This window comes from Malaclemys terrapin, chromosome 15 (genome assembly GCF_027887155.1).
Source record: "Malaclemys terrapin pileata isolate rMalTer1 chromosome 15, rMalTer1.hap1, whole genome shotgun sequence".
In the NCBI taxonomy this organism is placed as follows: Eukaryota; Metazoa; Chordata; order Testudines; family Emydidae; genus Malaclemys; species Malaclemys terrapin.
In genome coordinates, this window is record NC_071519.1 from 6356108 (window position 1) to 6384017 (window position 27910).

General features: G+C 47.2%; 1 protein-coding gene and 1 pseudogene across 1 annotated transcript; both read left to right on the forward strand.

The window, feature by feature from the left end:
- LOC128823351 (zinc finger protein 420-like) overlaps positions 1 to 27910 on the forward strand; it is a 208361-nt pseudogene that overhangs the window by 38115 nt on the left and 142336 nt on the right.
- LOC128823090 (uncharacterized) lies at positions 555 to 27898 on the forward strand. Its single transcript, XM_054005180.1, has 3 exons — positions 555 to 669; positions 25398 to 26403; positions 27335 to 27898. The coding sequence occupies exons 2-3, from the start codon at positions 25863 to 25865 to the stop codon at positions 27535 to 27537; spliced, it is 744 nt and encodes a 247-aa protein (XP_053861155.1). The 5' UTR covers positions 555 to 669; positions 25398 to 25862; the 3' UTR covers positions 27538 to 27898.

The window sequence follows — 27910 nt, forward strand, 5'->3', positions numbered from 1 at the left end:
AACTCTGGGTATTTTACCATTTACTTACTATTATTAATTTTAATAAGAAGTCTTTAAGTCTATATCTGTCTCAGTGTGAGCTTCCTGTCATACCCCCCGAGGGTCTTTTATAAATTCTGTGAAGCCTAATTCAGGACAAGAACTTTTATCTTCTGATCAAACAGATTGGCGAGCCTAAAACCCATACTAATTAATATTGATAATAATAATTATTAAGATAAAATAAAAATAAATTAATACATTAAATTCCCATATTGTCCAAATTAATATTATCAGTACACCCTAAATCAGGCTACAAAGGAAAAGGTTGCTGTAACTCATGGATGTTGAGGCCACAACACAGAGTACTAAGCACTGTACTATCACAGATGCTGACAGGAGGGTCTTTTCCAAAGGCATTTTTCACCAGCAGGGTCCTCTCTGTGTGCAGAATTCCTGATAGTTTGATGTCTGCATGCACTGGAGATCACTATTTTGGCATCTCTCTATCTCTGTCTCAGTGAACATCCGCTGTGGTTGTTGAAAGTCTGTGATGGGATCTCTGGGATGCAACCTGAACAGTGGGACCCCTGAACCCTGTGTCCCATCACCTGGACTCCCTCTCACACTGTGATGCTGTGACAAGCTGTGAATCTCTGGCAGATATTGCACTTACACAGACATCCACAGGTAGGGACACATCCAACTGAGTTACATGAATGCTTCTCCCAGCCACTCATAAAACTAATGATAGAGAGCCTCCCGCCAATTCCCCACAGCTCTGCAGCCTTGCGCCCCTGCATTATACCATCTTGCCCTAGTCAGAAGCCTGACCAGTCTGAGTTTATTATCCAGTTCACCCCTCCCTCATAGTGAATAGTGCATGCACCAGCCTTGTAATAGAGCTGAGATTTCCCAAGAACTTCAAGCAAAGTACACTAGTTTAAGTACAGCATAAAATAGATTTATTAACTACAGAAAGAGGGACTTTTAAGGCTTGTAAGTGGAAGTTATAAAAGATCAGAGTAAGTTACCAAAGAAAATAAAAGATAAATGCACAATCTAAACTTTACACCTTATTACACTAGGCAATAGTTAGGTCAAGCAATTTTCTCATCCCACTGGATGTTACCCTCCTTAATACATAGAATTCCCCCTGAAACCTGGACGACTGTCCTCAAATGACCTTCATTTTCTCAGGATTCCTGCTGCTTCCAGCGTAGGTGGGGGAGGAGAAAGGCAAAAACACAGTCTCCTATTTCATATTCTTAGTTCAAGTGTCCTTCATACACCCTAATGCTATACATATTTGGAGACAATGACAGATTTAAGCAGATCATGACTTCTCATATAATAACGTACATGGAATGCTTTGTATGAAATATCACAACCATATATGAATGATGAATATGTGGGCTACAGGGGGCTCTTTGAGGTCCATCATGTCACAAAAGCCTCTGGAGACTGGCCTTTGGGAAGAGCTGGCTGAAGAGCCTTCCTAGTAACTGAGAGATCCTGGCTTGGCCTGCCAGTTTGTCCTTGCTGAATGAAACTTGTCTGTTGGGCTCCCTTTTTTGTATTTCTTTCTTGTAAACAGAAAAGAAGTTCTTGGCCAATCCTTGTAAGTGCTTGTTGAAGACACAGAGAGCCTCTGCAGTGGGGCCGGGGGTTGGGGTGTGAGAGGAAGTCAGGAGGTGGTGCTTACCTCAGGTACCATGGCTCCCAAAGTGACCGGCACAAGCTCCACTCCAGCAGTGGCTACTAGGTGGGGGGATCGGGAGGGCCAGCTACAGAGTTTCCACTCGGGGTGGGGGCAGCGCATGGAGACGGCCTCCCCCCCAGGAGCAACGTGGCATGGAGAGAGGGGGGCAGAGAGGGCAGCGAGCCCCCTTAGTGCGGCTGGCATGTTTCCACACTTCGCTTGGGGAGGCATCGGGTCTCTGTGGGCTGCCTGGGGCAGGGGCAGTGCCAGAGGGGGCTCAGGCCACCCCTTTGCCTTCTCTCTCTGGGATCCCAGCTCATCTTGCTGGCCGACAGGGATTTTAGGGTGCAGCAGCGCAGGGAGCGGGAAGGGCAAACCTCAGCAGCCGACATGCGGGAAAACAGCTTTAGCTGCTGGCCCCGCAGACTGTCACCAAGCCTCCAGCTTGCCCCATTTGACCTAACGGGTTGATCTTCTGGCTAGAAATATTTGTGGTGGGATTTCCCCCCAACAGTACCCCACAGGGGTTCAGGGTCCTCTCCAGCACAGGCCACACAGGAAGGCTAAATGCTTGAGCTGCAGCATATGCTGGGCAGGCTTAAGGATGGGCTCCCCAAGACAGGAGAGAAGAGAAAGACTCGGCCCCCAGAGGGGCAGGTTGGGGCTTCCTGGATTCGATTCTCTCACAGCCAGCCCCCTGCCCCCACTTCCAAGTCATCAATGGCACCCCCAGGTCAGCCAGAAAGGAGCAGCAGTAATCACTATGGCTTGCAGGCAACTTCCAAGCCCACCACAGCAGACCATCTCGGCCAGAAAGGAGCCCACTCGGACTAACTGTTGCTTCTTTTCTTTCCACCCAGAACCCCGCTTCTGGCCAATACGTTGCTGTAGATTGTTGTCCATTTCCTGTCTTGATAATTCAGACAGTCCCTTTTCCATCATGTCGCCAGTACATCAGTGATTGCAATAGCAGGGGGGAGGTTTTTTCTGGGTCAGTGAGCTTTGCCAGGGATTGGTGGCTCCTTTCTTTCCTCCCCTGGAGTAAACTCAGTTTTTTATTCCATCCTTGATGTTTTATGGAATAATAATAGCAGCACGAAGAAAGAGGTGGGTAGTGTGGGTCTCAGGGGAGGGGGCAGAGAGGTGTGGTTGGCGGGCAGACCTTGGGGTAGAGAGTGGAGAAGCATGAGCAGCAGGTGAGGAAGCCTCTGGGGAGGAAAGGAGCGAGTAAAAGGCAGACCAGCAGACCTCAGCCAAAGACAAAGAGTAGGGAAGGTAAGTGGCCAAACGGGAGTGAGGGTGGAGCACAGGTGGGGCCTCAGAGTGAGGCAAAAGAGCAGGGTAGAGTGGGTGGGAGTGCCACAGTCTGGGTACCGATGCCCCCACACACTTCTAGGGAGCTTCCAGCGCTTATGCCCAGCCTCCCCAAATGCAAGAGTCACATGCCACCTATTATCTGGGTCCTCACTAACCAAGCATCTCCCCAAGCTATGTTGATGGGAGAAGCCCTCCTGTTGACACAGTGCTATCTACACCAGGGTTAGGTTGATATAAGTGCATAGCTCAGGGGGGTACATTTTTTACACCCCTAAGAATTGTAGTTACACCGACCTAATTTTGTAACATAGACCTGTGCAAAGAATCACACACACACCTTGGGAGTAAAACTTCACCTGCTCCTCTGCTTTACAGAATCCAAACACAAGCAACACTTGTCAGGCCCTTGTGGGGGGTTGGCAGGGAGTCAGGTGTAGACAGACACAGTACCTTAAGCTGATGCAGGCACTGTGGCTTAGCTGGCTAAAGCACCTGCCTTGTAAACAGGAGATCCTAGGTTCAACTCGCAGTGGTGCCTTCTTGAGTAGCCTTTTAGAGCCCCTGGTATTGGCTACTGTCAGAAGACAAGATACAGAGCTAGATGGACCTTTGATCTATCCCAGTATGCCTGTTTTTATGGTTTAAATTACACTCACAGGCACTGATAATAGAGTTACTGATAGTTTGGGTCTAGTCCCTCATAGATGACCATCCTGCGGATCCTCAATCTTTGGGGTAAGATAGTATTTTAAATGTCCCACATCCACAACCTTGTCCCACGGTGTTTGGGGGAGATTATGAGGATGTTACATTTTGAGATAAAAACTAAGAAATACAGAACAAGAGAATTCTTTCAGAAATCTGGGCTTTAGGCATATTTCATTTGAAGCAGGGGGGTCTGAGTTCCTGAGAAAGTTTTCGTTTGCAAGAGGCAACATGGTTTGGTCTGTGATTGTACCAAAGGGAAAGATGGTTTGCAAAGGACAGGAGAAGACTAAATGCATCCAATGAGAATGGGATTTGAACCCAGGCATTCATTGCACAATAGATTAGCAGTCCATCACCTTAACCACTCGGCCACCTCATCTGAACTGTCGGGAAAGGGACAAGAGGAGAAATCTAAGGCCAGCAGAGACAGGGCCACTATGGAGTTTTTAAATACTAAGTGTAAGCAAGGTCTGAATGAGCTCCCCCCTTACATCAAGTGATGAGCTGGGGGAAAGACTTCAGGAACAGACCGTGTTTGCATAGACACACCTACTCTGCCTAGGTATGCAGCATGATGGGGCTGCTTTGCCAAAATGACCAACCAGCCCAGATGAGTTAAGTGGATGCACATGAATTAAGTGGATCCCTGGATGCAGGGAGCTCTGACGTTGCTACACACACACACCCCATAGCCCCCTAGAGGTGCACAGAGGAGCAGCATTCCAGGGAGGAGCTGGCAGCAATGCCAGCTGCTCCATGCACACAGGTCAGTTTCCCCACATGGGTGCAGGAAGGGGGTGTAGAGGTGAAGAGGGTGCAGAAGAGGGGCAGTGGCTGGGGACACAGGAGGGGAGTGCAGGAGTTAAGGGCCAAGGGGACACAGTGTAGGGGTTAGGGCAGGGGAAGGCGTTTTCTGACAGCGGGTGCAGGGGAATGCGGGCATGGAGCTGCTCGGTTTGCAGTGCTAGTAGCACCCGGAGCATGTCTGCTTGGCACTCCATAACATTTAAGAGCCACTCCATGGCTTCATTCAGGCATGCCACATTCTCCTTTTGGTCCCTCTTCTTGCTGTCCGGCCACTCCTTCAGTTCTTGTTTTTCGGCCACAGAGTGCATCATTACATTATGCAGAACGTTCTCTTTATTTCTTCATGGCCGCTTTCTAATTCTGCGAAGCCGTTCAGCGAGTGATAACAAAGAGGGAAGCTAGGCTCATATCTGTGAAGCCAAAATGCAACATTTTACAGAAGCAGTATTGTTTGCAAAACACAGCCCACTGATGCAGTGATTTAAAACACAGCCACTATGCACATACCTATCACTAACTGGCTGACCCCAGGCAAGAACACATGAGCCACAAGACCTCCAAAATGGTAACAGCAGGGACAGGGGAAATCAGTGTTCCAGGACCGTACTGTACACTGGGCATGTAGCTCTTTGGGAGATCCAGCAGTGTAGGGGGGGGGTCTTATAATCATTCCTGTGACCACATTTTCTACAGGCTGTGTTCATTATAGAAGATCTCTCATTGCTGAGAATGAGCAGGGAATCAAGGGAGGGTCTTCTCCAAGACTACGGCTTCTGCCCTGGCCCTTACATGGCTCACCTGTGTGTAGGAATGGTCTCCCCTCAATGACAGCAGAGTGGCATGGGAAAATTACCCTTAAAGGGGCAAGAAACAAAGCAGCTCTGCAAAAGAACCTGTGGCAGCGGATTGCCCAGTATCTCCATGAGAGTTTCATGGAGATCTCTGGGGCAGATTCCTGTGAAGTGAGGAAGTCACTAAACACCTTGATCTGCTGATCAGAGGAGGCACATGGTGGTATGCATATCATACAGCCCTTTGTCCTGCATATTTAGCTCTCAGTCAGCAGTTTCCCCTCACTTTGTTTATTTTGAGATAACTACAACCAGCCTCATGTCCCCTTTTCATGTCAGAGAAATCTATTGACTGATGATCACATTTCCCCTCCTTTCCTGGCTAGGCAGGGTCTGGGTATGAGGAATCAGAAAATAACAATTAGAAATGTCTAAGCCAGACTTTCAACACACAACACCTCTTTTCCCTTTTGAAGTAACATTATTTCCTTAGCCCTTTTTAACATCAACCTCTTGTTCTTCTTCAAATGCTGTTACCACAAGCTCTGAGCTACTAATTTCCTTACTGCGCCCTTGATATTTTTAAAAACAATGAAGAGTCCTTGTGGCACCTTAGAGACTAACAAATTTATTTGGGCATAAGCTTTCGTGGGCTATAACCCTCTTCATTGGATGCATGGAGTGAAAATACAGTAGGAAGGTATAAATACACAGCACATGAAAAGATGGAACTTGCCTTAATGAGTGTGTGTGGGGGGAATCAGTGCTAACAAGGCCAATTCAATTAGGATGGATGTATCACATTCCAACAGTTGACAAGAAGGTGTGAGTATCAGAGGGGAAATTACTTTTGTAGTGACCCGGCCACTCCCAGTCTTTATTCAGGCCTACTTTGATGGTTTCCAGTTTGCAAATTAATTCCAGTTCTGCAGTTTCTTGTTGAAGTCTGTTTCTTAAGTTTTTTTTTGAAAAATGGCCACGTTTAAATCTGTTATTGAGTGTCCAGGGAGATTGAAGTGCTCTCCTACTGGTTTTTGAATGTTACAATTCTCCATGTATGATTTGTATTTATTTATTCTTTTGTGTAGACACTGTCCGGTTTGTCCAATGCACATGGCCGAGGGGCATTGCTGGCATATGATGGCATATATCACATTGGTAGATGTGCAGGTGAACGAGCTCCTGATGGTATCAGAGTAGCAGCCGTATTAGTCTGTATCCGCAAAAAGAAGAACAGGAGTACTTGTGGCACTTTAGAGACTAACAAATTTATTAGAGCATAAGCTTTCGTGGACTACAGCCCACTTCTTCGGATGCATGTCCACGAAAGCTTATGCTCTAATAAATTTGTTAGTCTCTAAGGTGCCACAAGTACTCCTGTTCTTCTTTTTCCTGATGGTATGGCTCATGTCGTTAGGTCCTATGATGGTGTCCCTTGAATAGATGGAAATGTCAGTTTGTTCTCTCTTCCAGTTCTATCTAAGCTAATAGGAAGAGCCATTTACTGCATAATATTGTTGAGAAGGAAGAGAGTGCATTTTATTTTGGGTTCGTCATATACACAAAAAAAGCATACTTAAGGCAGCAAGATGAAGCACCCAACATGGGGCTCAAACCCATGAGATTAAGAGTTGTATGTTCTACCAACTGAGCTAGTCAGGCTGTCTACAGTACTGCTTCAAAGGCACAGTCACAGTGTAGAGACCAACACCTACAAAGTCTTCACCAAGCATTCTCAAAACTACGATACACGCATGAGGAAATAAGGAAACAGATCAACAGAGCCAGACGTGTACGCAGAAGCCTCCTACTGCAAGACAAACCCCATAAAGAAACCAACAGAACTTCACTGGCCATCACATACAGTCCCCAGCTAAAATCTCTCCAATGCATCATCAGTGATCTACAACCCATCCTGGACAATGATCCCTCACTTTCACAGGCCTTGGGTGGCAGGCCAGTCCTCGCCCACAGCCAACCCGCCAACCTGAAGCATATTCTCACCAGTAACTACACACCGCACCATAGTAACTCTAACTCAGAAACCAATCCCTGCAACAAACCTCGATGCCAACTCTGCCGCCCACATATCTACACCGGCGACACCATCACAGGACCTAAACAGATCAGCCACACCATCACCGGTTCATTTACCTGCACGTCCACCAATATAATATACGCCATCATATGCCAACAATGCCCCTCTGCTATGTACATCAGCTAAACTGGACAGTCCCTACGTAAAAGGATAAATGGACACAAATCAGATATTAGGAATGGCAATATACAAAAAGCTGTAGGAGAACACTTCAATCTCCCTGGACACACAATAGCAGATTTAAAGGTAGCCATCCTGCAGCAAAAAAACTTCAGGACCAGACTTCAAAGAGAAACTGCTGAGCTTCAGTTCATCTGCAAATTTGACATCATCAGCTCAGAATTAAACAAAGACTGTGAATGGCTAGCCAACTACAAAAGCAGTTTCTCCTCCCTTGGTGTTCACACCTCAACTGCTAGCTGATCACCTCACCCTCCCTGATTGAACTTTATCTCTAGCCTGACTCACTCTTGCTTGCATATTTATATTTGCCTCTGGAAATTTCCACTACATGCATCCGATGAAGTGGGTATTCACCCACGAAAGCGTATGCTCCAGTACATGTGTTAGTCTATAAGGTGCCACAGGATGCTTTGCTGCTTTTACAGATCCAGACTAACACGGCTACCCCTCTAATGCTCTACCAACTGAGCTAGCCAGGCTGTCTACAGCAGCTCTAAAAAGGCACAGTCACAATGTAGCAGGAGCCCTAAGGAAGTTTCTTTGCAAGTTGAGATTCCTTTTCTGACATTTGCCTTCTGTCTTCGTTCCTTTGTTCTCCAGCTAGCAAACAGGGGCTATTACAAGGCTGGTTAGATGCTGGATTCTAGACCAGAGAGCTGGGGTTGATCTACCAGCTGGTCAGAGAAATGAGTATGGAAGGATACAATTTAGTATTCTCCCACCAGGGGGAGATGCTCATTGACTCAGGTAGTGGGGGATAGTCAGAAAGCTTCTCAACTCCCAGAGAGGGGGTAGACAATTTGGTTCCCCCCAAGCCATACACACATTTTTGCAGGATATTAGACCCCCTGGGAAGAAGCTCCTCAAAGAAAATGTAGCCCCACAAGTGTCAGAGAAGGGAATCACTGTTTGCCTTAAGAGGTGGGTGAGGGAAACCTGCAGGTCCTTAGGTCCCTCCACTGTTTGATGAAGCCATTTGTGGGAAAGGGTCTGGGGTAGCCGAGGAGGACAAAGAGAGGACAGAAGGGCTTGCAGCTGGTATGCAATCACCATGCTCCCAGTGGCCCGAGAGAAGCAGGGGTCAGCACTTTGTCAGCTTCCTGAGAGTATAGAGCTAACCAAATGAGAGCTATGCTACGGGGCAGCTAAAACCAAAAGACCAGTTATAATGAATCAGCATCTCATCAAGTGACATCAGCCCCCCCTCTTGGTCCCAGAAATCCCAGAAATACTGTCAGCTCAATGATTTTTCCCCCAACAGAGTTTCCAGATTATAAACAGAAGAAGAAGTGGAGAGGATTGCACTGGGGTAAATGAAAGCAGAGGAGAATTGCTCCTCTGGTGATTTCTTTATTTTGCTCCAGTGATACTGATGGAGGAACCTGAAGCATAATTTGAGTTTGTGACACCATGTCATCTGTTTTTTGGGCTCAGGGCAATGGAGAATGGACCAGCATGTGACATTAGCAAAACAGGAATCTGAGAAAGCCAAATCTAGTCGTCAGAAAGAAACAGCCCTACCGGGTGCTTTAAGTGGTAGGCTCTGGTATTTTAGTTGTCATGGCCTGGGTTCAATTCCGCATTTGAAATTGAAAGGAAAAGAGGGATCCTTGTCCTTATCAACAAGGCAAAGAATGGCTTTTTTCTCAGTAAATATTTTAATAGGTGCTGACTCGACATGTAGATCTCATTTCATTTGTATTTACAATGGAATGGTTCTCTCTGGGATAGACAGGAATTCTTCAACTAGCCTCAGATTCCACAAGAATACTAGAAGCAATAGTGTCTAACAAATACCTTCCTTTTTTTGGAGAAAAAGCAATGTCCGAGTTTTCCATGGACATTTCTCTTCCATCTCTTTGGGCTTCATCCAACAATACAAGAAACCGAAATGCAGTCAAATACATGGAACGTTTCCCACTATAGGGTTCGCTGACCAGGCCGTGGGGAAAGTTTTGCCAGAACACTTGGTTATACTATCCCTCCCTGACCATAAATGGAAAGCAAGGAGATAACTCTCAGAGCACACAACTTAGGGCACCCACTTATGACTCAAAATCACAGATTGTGAGTCTCACATTCTACACTGTCAATGTCCTGCACCCTTCTCCTGTATATTGAGCAGCCAAGCCTGCCTCTCCAAGTTTTTTCTGGATAAGGAGGTTGGAATTTACCCAAATATGCACCATCTAGCACTTTGAAAGATGTTTGATTTCCCTCTAACTTCTATCATAGAAATGCTAAGCACTTGGTATTATAGGAGAGGTTGAAATGAGTCTGTTTCTTCAGGTAGAAGGCAATGCTTATGTCAGAAGGAGGATTTGAACACCCACCTCCAAATAGAACCCAGAATACAAATGACAGCAAGACACAGGCTTGGGTTTGATGCAGTAGACCTCTTGGCCAGCCTGATCCTCTTAGTCAAGCTATTTATAAATCTTAGTTTTCTTTACTTGTTTTGAATTCCTTAGGGAGGCAGAGATGGCACATCTCTTTCAACGTCTAGAGAACTTCTAAAGCACTGCTGATTTTTATATGTAGTCTTCCTGCTCACTTTTTAAGTGAATCATAGAATCATAGAATAGAATCATAGAATATCAGAGTTGGAAGGGACCTCAAGAGGTCATCTAGTCCAACCCCCTGCTCAAAGCAGGACCAATTCCCAGCTAAATTATCCCAGCCAGGGCTTTGTCAAGCCGGGCCTTAAAAACCTCCAAGGAAGGAGACTCCACCACCTCCCTAGGTAACGCATTCCAGTGTTTCACCACCCTCCTAGTGAAATAGTTTTTCCTGATATCCAACCTGGACCTCCCCCACTGCAACTTGAGACCATTGCTCCTTGTTCTGTCATCTGCCACCACTGAGAACAGCCGAGCTCCATCCTCTTTGGAACCCCCCTTCAGGTAGTTGAAGGCTGCTATCAAATCCCCCCTCATTCTTCTCTTCTGGAGACTAAACAATCCCAGTTCTCTCAGCCTCTCCTCATAAGTCATGTGCTCCAGACCCCTAATCATTTTTGTTGCCCTCCGCTGGACTCTTTCCAATTTTTCCACATCCTTCTTGTAGTGTGGGGACCAAAACTGGACACAGTATTCCAGATGAGGCCTCACCAATGTCGAATAAAGGGGAACGATCACGTTCCTCGATCTGCTGGCAATGCCCCTACTTATACAGCCCAAAATGCCGTTAGCCTTCTTGGCAACAAGAGCACACTGTTGACTCATATCCAGCTTCTCGTCCACTGTGACCCCTAGGTCCTTTTCAGCAGAACTGCTACCTAGCCATTCGGTCCCTAGTCTGTAGCAGTGCATGGGATTCTTCCGTCCTAAGTGCAGGACTCTGCACTTGTCCTTGTTGAACCTCATCAGGTTTTTTTCTGCCCAATCCTCTAATTTGTCTAGGTCCCTCTGTATCCGATCCCTACCCTCTAGTGTATCTACCACGCCTCCTAGTTTAGTGTCATCTGCAAACTTGCTGAGAGTGCAGTCCACACCATCCTCCAGATCATTAATAAAGATATTAAACAAAACCGGCCCCAGGACCGACCCTTGGGGCACTCCACTTGAAACCAGCTGCCAACTAGACATGGAGCCATTGATCACTACCCGTTGAGCCCGACGATCTAGCCAGCTTTCTATCCACCTTACAGTCCATTCATCCAGCCCATACTTCTTTAACTTGGTGGCAAGAATACTGTGGGAAACAGTATCAAAAGCTTTGCTAAAGTCAAGAAATAAGACATCCACTGCTTTCCCCTCATCCACAGAGCCAGTTATCTCATCATAGAAGGCAATTAGGTTAGTCAGGCACGACTTCCCCTTCGTGAATCCATGCTGACTGTTCCTGATCACTTTCCTGTCCTCTAAATGTTTCATAATTGATTCCTTGAGGACCTGCTCCATGATTTTTCCAGGGACTGAGGTGAGGCTGACTGGCCTGTAGTTCCCCGGATCCTCCTTCTTCCCTTTTTTAAAGATGGGCACTACATTAGCCTTTTTCCAGTCATCTGGGACCTCCCCCGATCGCCATGAGTTTTCAAAAATAATGGCTAATGGCTCTGCAATCTCACCTGCCAACTCCTTTAGCACCCTCGGATGCAGCGCATCCGGCCCCATGGACTTGTGCACATCCAGTTTTTCTAAATAGTCCCGAACCACTTCTTTCTCCACAGAGGGTTGGTCACCTTCTCCCCATGCTGTACTGCCCAGTGCAGCAATCTGGGAGCTGACCTTGTGCGTGAAGACAGAGGCAAAAAAATCATTGAGTACATTAGCTTTTTCCACATCCTCGGTCACTAGGTTGCCTCCCTCATTCAGTAAGGGGCCCACACTTTCCTTGATTTTCTTCTTGTTGCTAACATACCTGAAGAAACCCTTCTTGTTACTCTTAACATCTCTTGCTAACTGCAACTCCAAGTGTGATTTGGCCTTCCTGATTTCACTCCTGCACGCCTGAGCAATATTTTTATACTCCTCCCTGGTCATTTGTCCAATCTTCCACTCCTTATAAGCCTCTTTTTTGCGTTTAAGATCAGCAAGGATTTCACTGTTTAGCCAAGCTGGTCGCCTGCCATATTTACTATTCTTTCTACACATCGGGATGGTTTGTTCCTGCAACCTCAATAAGGATTCTTTAAAATACAGCCAGCTCTCCTGGACCCCTTTGCCCTTCATGTTATTCTCCCAGGGGATCCTGCCCATCTGTTCCCTGAGGGAGTCAAAGTCTGCTTTTCTGAAGTCCAGGGTCCGTATTCTGCTGCTCTCCTTTCTTCCTTGTGTCAGGATCCTGAACTCGACCATCTCATGGTCACTGCCTCCCAGGTTCCCATCCACTTTTGCTTCCCCTACTAGTTCTTCCCTGTTTGTGAGCAGCAGGTCAAGAAAAGCTTTGCCCCTAGTTGGTTCCTCCAGCACTTGCACTAGGAAATTGTCCCCTACACTTTCCAAAAATTTCCTGGATTGCCTGTGCACCGCTGTATTGCTCTCCCAGCAGATATCAGGGTGATTAAAGTCTCCCATGAGAACCAGGGCCTGTGATCTAGCAACTTCTGCTAGTTGCCAGAAGAAAGCCTCGTCCACCTCATCCCCCTGGTCTGGTGGTCTACAGCAGACTCCAACCACGACATCACCCTTGTTGCTCACACTTCTCAACTTTATCCAGAGACTCTCAGGTTTTTCTGCAGTATCATACTGGAGCTCTGAGCAGTCATACTCCTCTCTTACATACAACGCAACTCCCCCACCTTTTCTGCCCTGCCTGTCCTTCCTGAACAGTTTATATCCATCCATGACAGTACTCCAGTCATGTGAGTTATCCCACCAAGTCTCTGTTATTCCAATCACATCATAGTTCCCTGACTGTGCCAGGACTTCCAGTTCTCCCTGCTTGTTTCCCAGGCTTCTTGCATTTGTGTATAGGCACTTAAGATAACTCAATGATCGTCCCTCTTTCTCAGCATGAGACAGGAGTCCTCCCCTGTTGCGCTCTCCTGCTTGTGCTTCCTCCCAGGATCCCATTTCCCCACTTACCTCAGGGCTTTGGTCTCCTTCCCCCGGTGAACCTAGTTTAAAGCCCTCCTCACTAGGTTAGCCAGCCTGCTGGCGAAGATGCTCTTCCCTCTCTTCGTTAGGTGGAGCCCGTCTCTGCCTAGCACTCCTTCTTCTTGGAAGACCATCCCATGGTCGAAGAATCCAAAGCCTTCTCTCCGACACCACCTGCGTAGCCATTCGTTGACTTCCACGATTCGACGGTCTCTACCCCGGCCTTTTCCTTGCACAGGGAGGATGGACGAGAACACCACTTGCGCCTCAAACTCCTTTATCCTTCTTCCCAGAGCCACGTAGTCTGCAGTGATCCGCTCAAGGTCATTCTTGGCAGTATCATTGGTGCCCACGTGGAGAAGCAGGAAGGGGTAGCGATCCGAGGGCTTGATGAGTCTCGGCAGTCTCTCCGTCACATCGTGTATCCTAGCTCCAGGCAAGCAGCAGACCTCTCGGTTTTCCCGGTCAGGGCGGCAGATAGATGACTCAGTCCCCCTGAGGAGGGAGTCCCCGACCACCACCACCCTCCTCCTCCTCTTGGGAGTGGTGGTCGTGGAACCCCCATCCCTAGGACAGTGCATCTTTTGCGTTCCAATCGGTGGAGTCTCCTTCTGCTCCCTTCCCTCAGATGGGCCATCTAGTCCACTCTCCGCATTAGCACCTGTAGAGAGAACATGGAAACGATTCCTCACCTGTATCTCCATTGCTGGTGCATGGACGCTCCTCTTTCTTCTTCTGGAGGTCACATGCTGCCAAACCTCCTCACAATCCTTCTGTCCCTGCTGTGCCTGCTCTGAATCTTCAGAATATTGTGGCCGTAGAAGCATCTCCTGACGTCTGTCCAGGAAATCTTCATTTTCCCTTATGCAACGCAGAGTCGACACTCGTTTCTCCAGCCCTCGAACCTTCTCTTCCAATATGGAGACCAGCTTGCACTTTGTGCAGACAAAGTCGCTTCTGTCATGTGGAAGAAAGACAAACATGGCACAACCTGTGCAGGTTACAACAGCTGATCGCTCACCTTCCATATCACCATCCTCTTAGGAGCTTCCTCAACTGTTGCAGGAACTACTCGGAGAAACCTGCAGATGAAAGCCTCAGTGCGCTCTCCCTAGGCGAACTCCCGCTGTTAGCCTCTGCTGTTCGCCGCTCAGCTGGTTCGCTGCTGACTGCCCTTATATACCAGTCAGGCCCACTCAAGGCCCAGCTGGAACAAAGCACTCCCAATTCACACTTTTCAAACAAACAAGCAAGCAATCAAGCACACGGTCAAACTGACCAACTGTCCCAGCAGCAGACACTCAGATACTCACCAACACAGCCCCCCTAATGCAGCACTTAGCGTACCTCCTCTTGGACAGCTCCCAGGCAAACTCCCGCTGTTAGCCTCTGCTGTTCGCCGCTCAGCTGGTTCGCTGCTGACTGCCCTTATATACCAGTCAGGCCCACTCAAGGCCCAGCTGGAACAAAGCACTCCCAATTCACACTTTTCAAACAAACAAGCAAGCAATCAAGCACACGGTCAAACTGACCAACTGTCCCAGCAGCAGACACTCAGATACTCACCAACACAGCCCCCCTAATGCAGCACTTAGCGTACCTCCTCTCGGACAGCTCCCAGGCAAACTCCCGCTGTTAGCCTCTGCTGTTCGCCGCTCAGCTGGTTCGCTGCTGACTGCCCTTATATACCAGTCAGGCCCACTCAAGGCCCAGCTGGAACAAAGCACTCCCAATTCACACTTTTCAAACAAACAAGCAAGCAATCAAGCACACGGTCAAACTGACCAACTGTCCCAGCAGCAGACACTCAGATACTCACCAACACAGCCCCCCTAATGCAGCACTTAGCGTACCTCCTCTCGGACAGCTCCCAGGCAAACTCCCGCTGTTAGCCTCTGCTGTTCGCCGCTCAGCTGGTTCGCTGCTGACTGCCCTTATATACCAGTCAGGCCCACTCAAGGCCCAGCTGGAACAAAGCACTCCCAATTCACACTTTTCAAACAAACAAGCAAGCAATCAAGCACACGGTCAAACTGACCAACTGTCCCAGCAGCAGACACTCAGATACTCACCAACACAGCCCCCCTAATGCAGCACTTAGCGTACCTCCTCTCGGACAGCTCCCAGGCAAACTCCCGCTGTTAGCCTCTGCTGTTCGCCGCTCAGCTGGTTCGCTGCTGACTGCCCTTATATACCAGTCAGGCCCACTCAAGGCCCAGCTGGAACAAAGCACTCCCAATTCACACTTTTCAAACAAACAAGCAAGCAATCAAGCACACGGTCAAACTGACCAACTGTCCCAGCAGCAGACACTCAGATACTCACCAACACAGCCCCCCTAATGCAGCACTTAGCGTACCTCCTCTCGGACAGCTCCCAGGCAAACTCCCGCTGTTAGCCTCTGCTGTTCGCCGCTGAAGAAAGATGAAGAAAAGTAATGGTGAACCTCAAACTCCTGCATGGTGGGCCAGACGGCCAAGCAACCAGCACCCACAACTGCTACCACCTTTTGTTTTCAAAATAGCTCAGCCTTTCTGAAAACCTGGCCAAAATTTTTGTTGCCCAAATGGCAGCTGAGTTCTTCTGAAAATCTGGCTCTAGGGGTGGGTGTGAGACCTTCTGAAAGTTCTGGCCTCTGTGTCTGGAAGCTCTAAGAACCTTCAGAACTTTTATCTTGTGTGAGAACCTGATGACAAAACCTTCCTTCTGTAGAACTCAGCAGAGATTTTCTCATTGACTTACAATCACAATGTTTCATCTTGATCCCAGGTTTAGATAACAACAAAATGCATTTATTGTATTTTTACATGCAATGTGAAACAAACACCCCTATTTGGGCAGAGGGATAGAAGTAGGTTATTATTATTGTTATTATCATGTTGGTTAGGCTACCTAGCAAGGGGGAAAAATAATTTGCACATGTCTATTTATGTAAAAGGGCATGCAGACTGTACTGTGGGGTGTACAGTGGAAACATGCCATATTCTGTTACTAGTCAGTGGGAAGCTTTAATTTTTATAGATTTCAGAGTAGCAGCCGTGTTAGTCTGTATCCGCAGAAAGAACAGGAGTACTTGTGGCACCTTAGAGACTAACAAATTTATTTGAGCATAAGCTTTCGTGGGCAACAGCCCACTTCTTCGGATGCATAGAATGGAACTTTATTGAGGAGATATATATACACATACAGAGAGCATGAAAAGATGGGATTTTCCCTCCCTTTCTAGCTAGCCAAACCAACATTATAATAACAATAATAGACATTCTGGTTGACCCAAGATGAATATTTTTTTCCAATTTTCTTGATGAAACAAAACCAAAAAATCATTTTGGGTCAACCAAAATATTTCAGCAAATAAACTATTCATCCAAAAAACTTTCATCCCACTCTATATACAAGTCTTTGGAAGTAACCATCCCTGAGAAAGTGACCATTAGCCTCTTCCATTCCTGAGGTCTAGCTGCTGAAGTGTTCCAAGCATAGACAATGGGCCTTTCTCCTGTTGCCAACTGGTCACTACCTTGCTCAGGTAGCTACTGATGAAAGGAAATGTGGTTTAGTGGCGGACCTACTTCTCAGAGTTGGTAAGACAACCCCCACCTTTTCATGCTTTCTGTATGTGTATATATATTTCCTCAATATATGTTCCATTCTATGCATCCGAAGAAGTGGTCTGTAGCCCACAAAAGCTTATGCTCAAATAAATTTGTTAGTCTCTAAGGTGCCACAAGTACTCCTGTTGTTTTTAATTTTTATATGGTCTCCAAAGCCCTTCCCAACATCATGTAGAAGATGGGGGAACCAGGAAAAACCATGGAATTGTTTAAATTGCGAGTGAAGAATAACTCAAGGGTTTTTTTTAAAAAAATATATAAAGCCACTTTTCCCTGACTGGGAATCGAACCTAGGCCATGGCAGTGCCAAATCCTAACCATTAGGGAGATGATGATGTTTTTCTTCTCACTTATACTACACTTTCTTGGGCTACTTTCTTTCCAATTTCTGAAACTGTTCCATTGTCCACTCCCTGAGCTGCTAAGAGCAGAGTGTGTAGGAACTCCTGTGCTCAGGGTCACAACCTGAGCCCAACCCAAGCCACTGAAACAAACTCAAATGATGCTTCTTTCAGCAGGATCACAAAGCAACACAAAGAAAACCCATGAGGAACAATCCTCCTCTGCTCTCATTTACCCCATCGCAACCCTCTCGGCAGCCTACCTGGACACTCTTCCCGGAAGGACACTGAGTTGATAGGAGCTCTGGCATAGAGACCAAGGGAAGGGTGTTGCTCCCCCTCATTGTGAGCTGATCACATTCTGACTCCATGTAATGGGGCTCTGAGCTTTCCCATCTTCTGAGTTCTGTGTCCTCAACTAGCTGCCAAAGTGCTGAACCCCCCAGACCCTTCTGCTGGGAGTATGGTGATTGAACAACAGCTGCAAGTCCTTTTTCCTTCTCCTTGTCCTCCTCGGCTTCCCCAGACCTTCCTCATAAGTGGTTATATCAGACGTTGGAGGGATCTAAGTACCTGCAGGTTTCCCTCACCCACCTCTTAAGGCAAACAGTGATTCCCTTCTCTGACACTCCTGGGGCCGGGCTTCTTTTGAGTTTTTCCCCAGGGGGACCTGAATGTGTGTGGCGTGCAGGGAACTGGCATGTCTGTCCCGTCTCTGGGAGCTGAGAAGCTTTTTTAGAGTCTCCCCCACCAGATGAGTCCAACAGCACCTCCCCCTGGTGGAAGAATCCTAAATGTCACCCTCGCTTCCTGATTTCTCTAACCAGCTGATGCCAACAGCATGCTAAATCAACCCTAGCTCTCTGGTCTAGAAAGTAGCATCTAACCAGCCTTGTAATAGCCCCTGTTTGCTAGTTGGAGGGTGAAGGAACAAAGACAGAAGGCAAATGTCAGAAAAGGAATCTCAACTTGCAAAAAGCAGCTTTAGGGACCCTTCTACACTGTGACTGTGCCTTTAAAAAGACACTATACATAGCCTAGCTAGCTCGCTCAGGTGGCGGAGTATGTAACCAACGATCCCTGGGTTCCTTTGCTCTCCTGCGATCGCTGACAGCACTGAATGCTGGTTTGGATCCAAACTTTCTGCCTCGTCCCCATCTCTACTAACCACCAAAGGGATTTCAGTCTCGCTGACTGTGATACAGGCAATGAAAGGGTTACTGTGCACAGCTGCAAACTGCCTAATTTCACAGCTGAAACAAGTACCACTTATTGGAAGTCAATTTTTTTCTGACCCCCGAATATTTACTATAAAAGTAAGAATACAACATGTATCCGTGCTGAGTCTATATAGAACTTGTATATTTCAAGAGGCTGACGGAGAAAACTGGACCACAATGAACAGGGGAGTGAGATTTTCTTTGCTTTAGATCATAATGAAACACTCAACATCTCACAGTCTCCTTACTGCCTTTCCTGAGCCCCCAGGGGTCACAAACTACCACCTGAGAAGCACCAGCCTAGATCATTATTTTGTGTCATCATTGACTACGCATGGGAAGAGAGTGCTACATTGTATGCGGACAAAGCATGAATGAGCCAAGTGCTATGGCATATATGGACCAACCCTGGGAACTGTTAATTCCAATAACACCCACATTTTGAACTCTCTGCCTTACTTCACTGTAAAAGGAAGATGAAAGTTCATAAGATCTTACAATACCCTATAGCAACAAGGTGATGAAAAGTAGGTTAAATTATTTTCAGCCATGAATGCCATGCACAGGTGCAAGAAGACCAACTACAGAAAATGTAATTAGTCCAAACAAAAGGGGGCTAATCTCGTTCAGGGCCAGTACTAAGATCTACGCTGGGTGAACAAGAAAACGTGGGAACAAAGTTACCTCTGCCAAATTTGACCTTAGGGACATAGATTTAATTATAAAAAATAAACTATGCCACACACTTTTATTCCTTTTGGGACTTTAAAAAAGAGATTGGGGGGGGGGGGGAGGGAGATAGAAAATCATCTCCCACCTCACCCCTGACATGGCAACAACGCTACTAAACTGATATATTTCCTTTCGGAGAGGCTTTGTTTTCATTATATTTTAACTTGTATTCCCTCCTCTTTCTCCTCATGATGCATGATTATTCATTTGCACTTAGTGTTGACCATAGTTCTATCCTGTTTCTCAGAAAGGCTGTAAGAGTTTGTCAGTTAAAATATGTTCCAAAGAGACCCATTGCTCCCGTGATTAGTGACTTTCTTAAAGTCTCTCTGTGCTTGTAAGATAAACTATTTTTCTAAAAAGACCCCTCTTTTTAAGAGCAGGATTAGTAATGAAACTTACCCTGTTTCCCACAAGCCACTCCCTCTGTGCCTTTACTCTCTGGTGCAACACCTTCAAATAATTCTGCTGAGGATGTTTCCCAGAAATTAATTATCATCGAGATGGCTTGGAATGCATTGGGGGGGAAAATTAAGATTCTATCTTAAATGAATAAAATCATTCCTAGAAATATAAATTAATTTAAGGCATAATTTAAGCATAAAAAAAGTTTAGAGCAAAAAGTTAATTAAAAGAACCAAACAAACGTTGCATTCTTAAGGAAGTGCAGGTTATGCAAAAAAGAAATATTGAATTGCTGTTTTAACAAAATTAGATGCTAATAGCGGTTTTATTTATTTAAAGTGTAAAAATCAGCTACAACCTGTGTCACAAGAGGTAAATAGTGCACTAAAATAATTAGAAGTTAAAACTGTGAATTCATTACCAATTTAAAAAATCACAACAAAAAAAGTCTATATATTTTATTTAAAAAGCCAAAAAACTCTAACAATACTAACAAACTTTCAAATAAATATGTTTTAAAAAAGCTCAGCCTTTGTATTTAAAAAAAAAAAGTATCCAACAGCCACTCAAAAACAGGAAACGTTGTCAAAGACCTTAGTGGTCTTTAAAAAAAATTTTTTAAATCAGACTATGTAAACTTAATTAAAAACACTATTAAATATTACTGCAATTAAAACTACAAGATAAAATTCTTTAAATTAATGTAGTCAGTAAAAAATGCAATAATTAAAGAAAATAAAGGCAAAAAAAATTAATGAATACTAAAAAAACTGCAAAACACATTAAATGCTTACGTGATATTGATGAGCTAAAATATTTAAGAGACAAATCAGTTGAAAATATAGTGGTGCAAGAACAAAGTAACATCGCTTCACATTGTTACACAGCTTCCAAATGCTTTAAGCTGCGATCACCTGTCGTTAACATGGTTATTGGTCTGAATCATAGAATCATAGAATATCAGAGTTGGAAGGGACCTCAAGAGGTCATCTAGTCCAACCCCCTGCTCAAAGCAGGACCAATTCCCAGCTAAATCATCCCAGCCAGGGCTTTGTCAAGCCGGGCCTTAAAAACCTCCAAGGAAGGAGACTCCACCACCTCCCTAGGTAACGCATTCCAGTGTTTCACCACCCTCCTAGTGAAATAGTTTTTCCTGATATCCAACCTGGACCTCCCTCACTGCAACTTGAGACCATTGCTCCTTGTTCTGTCATCTGCCACCACTGAGAACAGCCGAGCTCCATCCTCTTTGGAACCCCCCTTCAGGTAGTTGAAGGCTGCTATCAAATCCCCCCTCATTCTTCTCTTCTGGAGACTAAACAATCCCAGTTCTCTCAGCCTCTCCTCATAAGTCATGTGCTCCAGACCCCTAATCATTTTTGTTGCTCTCCGCTGGACTCTTTCCAATTTTTCCACATCCTTCTTGTAGTGTGGGGCCCAAAACTGGACACACTATTCCAGATGAGGCCTCACCAATGTCGAATAAAGGGGAACGATCACGTTCCTCGATCTGCTGGCAATGCCCCTACTTATACAGCCCAAAATGCCGTTAGCCTTCTTGGCAACAAGAGCACACTGTTGACTCATATCCAGCTTCTCGTCCACTATGACCCCTAGGTCCTTTTCAGCAGAACTGCTACCTAGCCATTCGGTCCCTAGTCTGTAGCAGTGCATGGGATTCTTCCGTCCTAAGTGCAGGACTCTGCACTTGTCCTTGTTGAACCTCATCAGGTTTTTTTCTGCCCAATCCTCTAATTTGTCTAGGTCCCTCTGTATCCGATCCCTACCCTCTAGTGTATCTACCACGCCTCCTAGTTTAGTGTCATCTGCAAACTTGCTGAGAGTGCAGTCCACACCATCCTCCAGATCATTAATAAAGATATTAAACAAAACCGGCCCCAGGACCAACCCTTGGGGCACTCCACTTGAAACCGGCTGCCAACTAGACATGGAGCCATTGATCACTACCTGTTGAGCCCGACGATCTAGCCAGCTTTCTATCCACCTTACAGTCCATTCATCCAGCCCATACTTCTTTAACTTGGTGGCAAGAACACTGTGGGAGACAGTATCAAAAGCTTTGCTAAAGTCAAGAAATAACCCATCCACTGCTTTCCCCTCATCCACAGAGCCATTTATCTCATCATAGAAGGCAATTAGGTTAGTCAGGCACGACTTCCCCTTCGTGAATCCATGCTGACTGTTCCTGATCACTTTCCTCTCCTCTAAATGTTTCATAATTGATTCCTTGAGGACCTGCTCCATGATTTTTCCAGGGACTGAGGTGAGGCTGACTGGCCTGTAGTTCCCCGGATCCTCCTTCTTCCCTTTTTTAAATCTCCCCATGGCCAGTCAGAGACAGACACATACCTGTGTCGCTCCCCAGTCCCTGTCGCAGCGCCTCTAGGAGAAGGAGAAGATGAGAGAGGTGAGAATTCAGGCCCTCGCATTCATGGAGAAATCCCCATTGCTTATTAATGTAACTGTGGTTAACTACGAGATGGTGCCAGAGATCAGAGGCCGATAACGCAGCCGCTGCAGACAGAGCCAGCCCCACAGGGCTGCTTCATGGGGAAAGGCAACTCGCTGAGCTGGGCTGTGAGATGGAGCCAAGGATCAGTGACATCACTAGAGTCCCCGACTCCTCCCCAGGGTGAGGGTCACTCTAACCAGAGGAGATGCCACTCCCAGACTCCAATTCACCTTTGAATCCCAGCAGCACCTCCTGCAGCATGGCACTTTTCAGAGAGAAATCGCCGAGTCTCTTCTCCAGCTATGCAAACGCCGGCTCTGGCTTCCGAAACATCCCGTCCTCCCTGCTGGGGAAAGGAGGGGTGAGAAATAGGCCTGATCCTCAGACCCTGAGCCCAGCAACCCCGAAACTCCAGGAAACCTGGATCTGAGCTTTGTAGCCTGAGATGGTCATTGTCATGATGAGTCACCTGCCCTCAATCCTGTACTCCCCAGAGAGATGGGAAGTGGAGAGACACTAGAGCAAGGAACGGAGACGTTGTTCAGGAGCTTTCTCAGGGACGCTCTGGTTCTGTGTGGGGCAGAGCCATCCCCTATGCTGGTTTACTGCAGTAACAAGGGGCACCAGCACTGGGATTATGTGGAAAGGGAGGAGACACAGACCAAAGAGTGGGCAAGTCCTACATGCTGACAGTGGCCACAGACAGAGCCCAGGTCTCCAGCAGGGAATGAACCTGGGTCCTTAAACACCAAAACCCTCGAGTCCTTCAGCTGAAGCAGTAACCCTGAGGCACCCAGCTCATTTGGCAGAGAGGGCCATATTGCATTGTCCATTATGGTCAATGGCCCAAGGGCATCAGTTTAGGACTCTCTGCCCTTCTCCATTCACAGCAGAACACCCACTGCTCTCCATGGGACACCCACGTACAAGGAACAAGGGGAGAATCTGCCCTTCGTATCTGAAATAAAATTTTAGTTCTTATTATTTTGCCAAGTCTTTGTCTGTCACACTCAATGTCACTCAGGAGGAAAACAGCCCCCTCCCGGACACCCCTGTAGGGCCCCTGCTAGTTCTTCCCTGTGTTTCCCTTCCTTTCCCACCCTCCTTTCTCTATTTCACTCTTGCTTCCTTGTCTCTCTCCTCTGTTTTTCCCTCCCCACAGAAACCCACTATTCCCACCCTGCAAAGGCTTCATTCCCTCCCACTCCCCAATCCACCTGCTCAAGTGATCAGCCAGGGAATGTTTAATGTTGACATCAAAGTGTCGTCATTTCAGTTGACACCCCAATGACATTAACAGGGGACAAGAGAGTTCACGCTCTCAGAGCTACGGCTTCAGGTTGATACCAGCCCCAGCAAGGCAACACTGTCTCCGTTTACACTGGGGAGGTGCTGAGGGCCAGCAACTCACCTTAAAAAATGTGAAAGCTGAGATTCTGCACCCTCTGAATACGTGATGTGGCCACATCAGTCCAGGAGACAGGCCAGGTGTGTCCGTCTGTCTCATTGGCGCTATGTCTAGCAGCCCTGCTGTGACCTCATTAGTGATCAGACAGTAAACGGCTCATCTCCTACCTGAGTCAGGCATTAGGGAGACAGAATCACACACTCCAAGGGCAGGGGGCAGCTTCCTATTCAGTGCAGTTATCAAACCTAACGGCCAATGAGGGGGAGGGAAATGGAGCCCAGGACTTACCTGCCCCCAGTGCTCCCAGCAGCCTAAAGAGGGAGAGAAAGAGGAGGCAGTCAGGGGGAGTGTCTCTGGGTGGGGAGGTCTCCTGCTTTGCAGAGAAGTCACCATTGAAGCCTCGGGCAGTAGGGGAATCTCAAGTTTACATTCCCAAAGCAGCTGCCACCCCCTACCAGGGACTTTTCCCTACACAGCCCCAGCAATCCCTGTGAGCAGGTTGCCACTGCGTGAATCTTCTCCCCCGGCACTTTACAGGCAGAAGATATTTCTCTGCATTGAGAGTCAAATTTCCCCCAGTGCTGAGAGACCCAGAAGGCCCCTGGCCCCACTAAACCCATTAACCTGCAGTGAGAGGGGCCTTAGGCCTGTCTCGGGACCTCAGCATGGGGGGGAGGGGATTTCACCCTCCAAGTGCAAATGCAGACAGACATTTCCAGGAGAGAAGGTCTTCGGTTTGCAACATCCAGGACTCCCAGGACCCATCCCTGGCGCCACTGCCAGACTCACTGTGTGACCTTGGCCAAGGCTCTGCCCCTCCCTCTGCCTCACTTTCCCCATTTGCCCCATAGGGATAATGCCCCTGACCCCACTTTGTAAAGTGCTTTGGGGTCTAGGGCTCAGAAGCTCCTATAGAAATGCTGCATATGATCATTGTAATGACAGCCTGACCTGCCGGGGTTGGCTCAGCGGCTGCTGCCCCTTCTCTCCTCCCCTCTTACTGAGCAGGGAAATCTCCCGGGACAGGCTGCAGATGCCCTCATCCCTTCTCTGGACAATGGCTCTCTCTAGCTCTTCCAGCTGGGACAGCAGCCACTGCTCCTGCTCCTCCAGAAACCCACGCAGCTCCTTCCACTCCCAGATGATCTTCTGCCTCTCGGCTTCTGTCTGTTTCTGCAACAGGGAGAGGGTGGCTCGGTAACAGGGGAACATAGAACATAAAACATAAGAACGGCCATAATGGGTCAGACCAATGGTCCATCTAGCCCAGTATCCTGTCTTCTGACTGTGGCCAATGCCAGGTGCCCCAGAGGGAATGAACAGAACAGGTCATCATCAAGTGATCCATCCCCTGTCACCCATTCCCAGCTTCTGGCAAACAGAGGATAGGGATACCATCCCTGCCTGTCCTGGCTAATAGCCACTGATGGACCTATCCTCCATTAATTTCTCTAGTTCTTTTTTGAACCCTGTTAATGTCTTGGCCTTCACAACATCCTCTGGCAAGGAGTTCCACCAGTTGACTGTGTGTTGTTTGAAGAAATACTTCCTATTGTTTGTTTTAAACCTGCTGTCTATTCATTTCATTTGGTGACCCCAATTCTTGTGTTATGAGGAGTAAATAACACTTCCTTATTTACTTTTGCCACACAAGTCATGATTTTATAGACCTCTACCATATTTCCCCTTAGTCGTCTCTTCTCCAAGCTGACCAGTCTCAGGCTTTGTCTACACTGGCACTTCTCTCCTGCCAACAAACAGCAGTTACACTACGTGCCTGTCAGCAGGATGGCTGTAGCGGCACAGCCATGTTGCTAAAAGCTGTGGAGTGTAGCCATAGCCTCAGTCTTATTAATCTTGCCTCATACGGAAGCTGATCCATATCCTTCATTATTTTGTTGGCCTTTTCTGTACCTTTTCCAATTCCAAAGTATTTTTTGAGATGGGGCAACCAGATCTGCATGCAGTATTCAAGATGTGGACATACCATGGATTTATATAGAGGCAATATGATATTTTCTGTTTTATAGTCTATCCCTTTCCTAATGATTCCCAATATTCTGTTCCCTTTTTTGACAGCTGCTGCAGATTGAGTGGATGTTTCCAGAGAACTATCCACAGTGACTCCAAGATCTCTTTCTTGAGTGGTAACAGCTAATTTAAGCCTGGTCTACACTATGAGTTTAGGTTGACTTTAGCAATGTTAAATCGAATTAAGCCTGGACACGTTCACACGACGAAGACCTTTCTTTTGACTTAAAGGGCCCTTTAAACCGGTTTCTTTACACCACCTCTGACAAGGGGGTTAGCGATAAAATCAGCCTTTGCGGGTAGGATTTGGGGTAGTGTGGATGGAATTCGATGTTATTGGCCTCCGGGAGGTATCCCACAGTGCTTCATTGTGACCGCTCTGGACAGCACTCTCAACTCAGATGCACTGACCAGGTAGACAGGAAAAGCCCCGCAAACTTTTGAATTTCATTTCCTGTTTGCCCAGCGTGGAAAGCACAGGTGACCACGCAGAGCTCATCAGCACAGGTAACCATGATGGAGTCCCAGGATCGCAAAAGAGCTCCAGCATGGACCGAACGGGAGGTATGGGATCTCCTCGCCATATGGGGAGATGAATCAGTGCTAGCTGAACTCCGTAGCAGTAAAAGAAATGGCAAAGTATTAGAAAAGGTCTCCAAGGCCATGAAGGACAGAGGCCATAACAGGGACGCACAGCAGCGCCGCGTGAAAATTAAGGAGCTACGGCAAGCCTACCACAAAGCCAGAGAAGCAAATGGAAGGTCTGGGGCAGAGCCGCAAACTTGCCACTTCTACGCGGAGCTGCATGCCATTCTAGGGGGTGCAGCCACCACTACCCCAACTGTGTGCTATGACTCCCTCACTGGAGAAACACACAGGGAAGAGGGTTCGGGGAATGAGGAAGATGAGGATGGAGGTAATGTAGATAGCTCACAGCAGCAAGGAAGCGGAGAAACTGGTTTCCCCAACAGCCAGGATATGTTTGTCACCCTGGACCTGGAACCAGTAACCCCTGAACTCACCCAAGACCCTGAGGGCACACAGGGGACCTCTGGTGAGTGTACCTTTGTAAATATTACACATGGTTTAAAAGCAAGCGTGTTTAATGATTAATGATTAATTTGCCCTGGCAATCGTGACCAGTACAGCTACTGAAAAAATCTGTTAACGTGTATGGGGATGGAGCAGAAATTCTCCAGGGACATCTCCAGAAAGCTCTCCTTCATGTACTCCCAAAGCCTTTGCAAAAGGTTTCTGGGGAGGGCTGCCTTATCCCGTCCGCCATGGTAGGACACTTTACCATGCCAGGCCAGCAGCACGTAGTCTGGAATCATTGCATAACAAAGCATTGTAGCGTATGGTCCCGGTGTTCGCTGGCATGCAGACAACATCCATTCCTTATCGCTCTTTGTTATCCTCAGGAGAGTGATATCATTCACGGTCACCTGGTTGAAATGGGGCGATTTTATTAAGGGGACATTCAGAGGTGCCCGTTCCTTCTCTGCTGAACAGAAATGTTCCCCGCTGTTAGCGACACGGTGGCGGGAGGGTTGAAGTGATCATCCCAGAGAATTGGGTGTGTGGGGGGAGGGGGGTTAGTTGGGTTTGTGCTGCATGTTAACCTGGGAACCGCAGCCAATCCTTTTACATTGCAAACCCATTTTAAATGGCCAACACAATTCATCCTTTATATGGGAAATGAGGGCGCTGCTGTTTGAAACCATTCCCACATGTTAAGAAGGTTAAAAAAGCCAAAAGACTGTGGCTTACCATGGCTGCCTGCAAGCCGAAATCTGTTGCCTGGCACTGCGTGAGTGATCTCTCACACGAAACTGGCAGGCCCTCACTATAAGAGGAAAAATGCGACCTTGTAACGAAAGCACATGTGCTGTGTAATGTGAACAGCAAAATGTAAGGTGAAAGAGCGTACCCATTGTTCTCTAAAATGTGTCTTTTTTACCCACCTCTCCCTTCTCCTCCACCAGCTGCAAATGTTTCTCCTTCTCAGAGGCTAGTGAACATTAGAAAGAGAAAACGGAGGACGCGGGACGATATGTTCACGGAGCTCCAGATGTCTTCCCACGCTGATAAAGCACAGCAGAATGCGTGGAGGCAGTCAATGCCAGATTTCAGAAAAGCACAATATGAACGAGAGGAGAGGTGGCGGGCTGAATCGCTGGATGAATAGAGCAAGTTGCGGGCTGAAGATGATAGCTGGCGTCAGCTTGCAGACAGAAGGCAAGAGTCGATGCTCCGGCTGCTGGGGCATCAAACTGATATACTCCAGCGTATGGTTGAGCTGCAGGAAAGGCAGCATGAGCAGAGACTGCCGCTACAGCCCCTGTGTAACCAACAGCCCTCCTCCCCAAGTTCCATAGCCTCCTCACCCAGACGCCCAAGAACACGGTGCGGGGGCCTCCGGCCACCCAGTCACTCCACCCCACATGATCGCCCAAGCATCAGAAGGCTGGCCTTCAATAAGAGTTAAAATTTTAAAATGCAGTGTGTCGTTTTCCTTCCCTCCTCCCCCACCCATCCCGGGATACCTTGGCAATTACCCC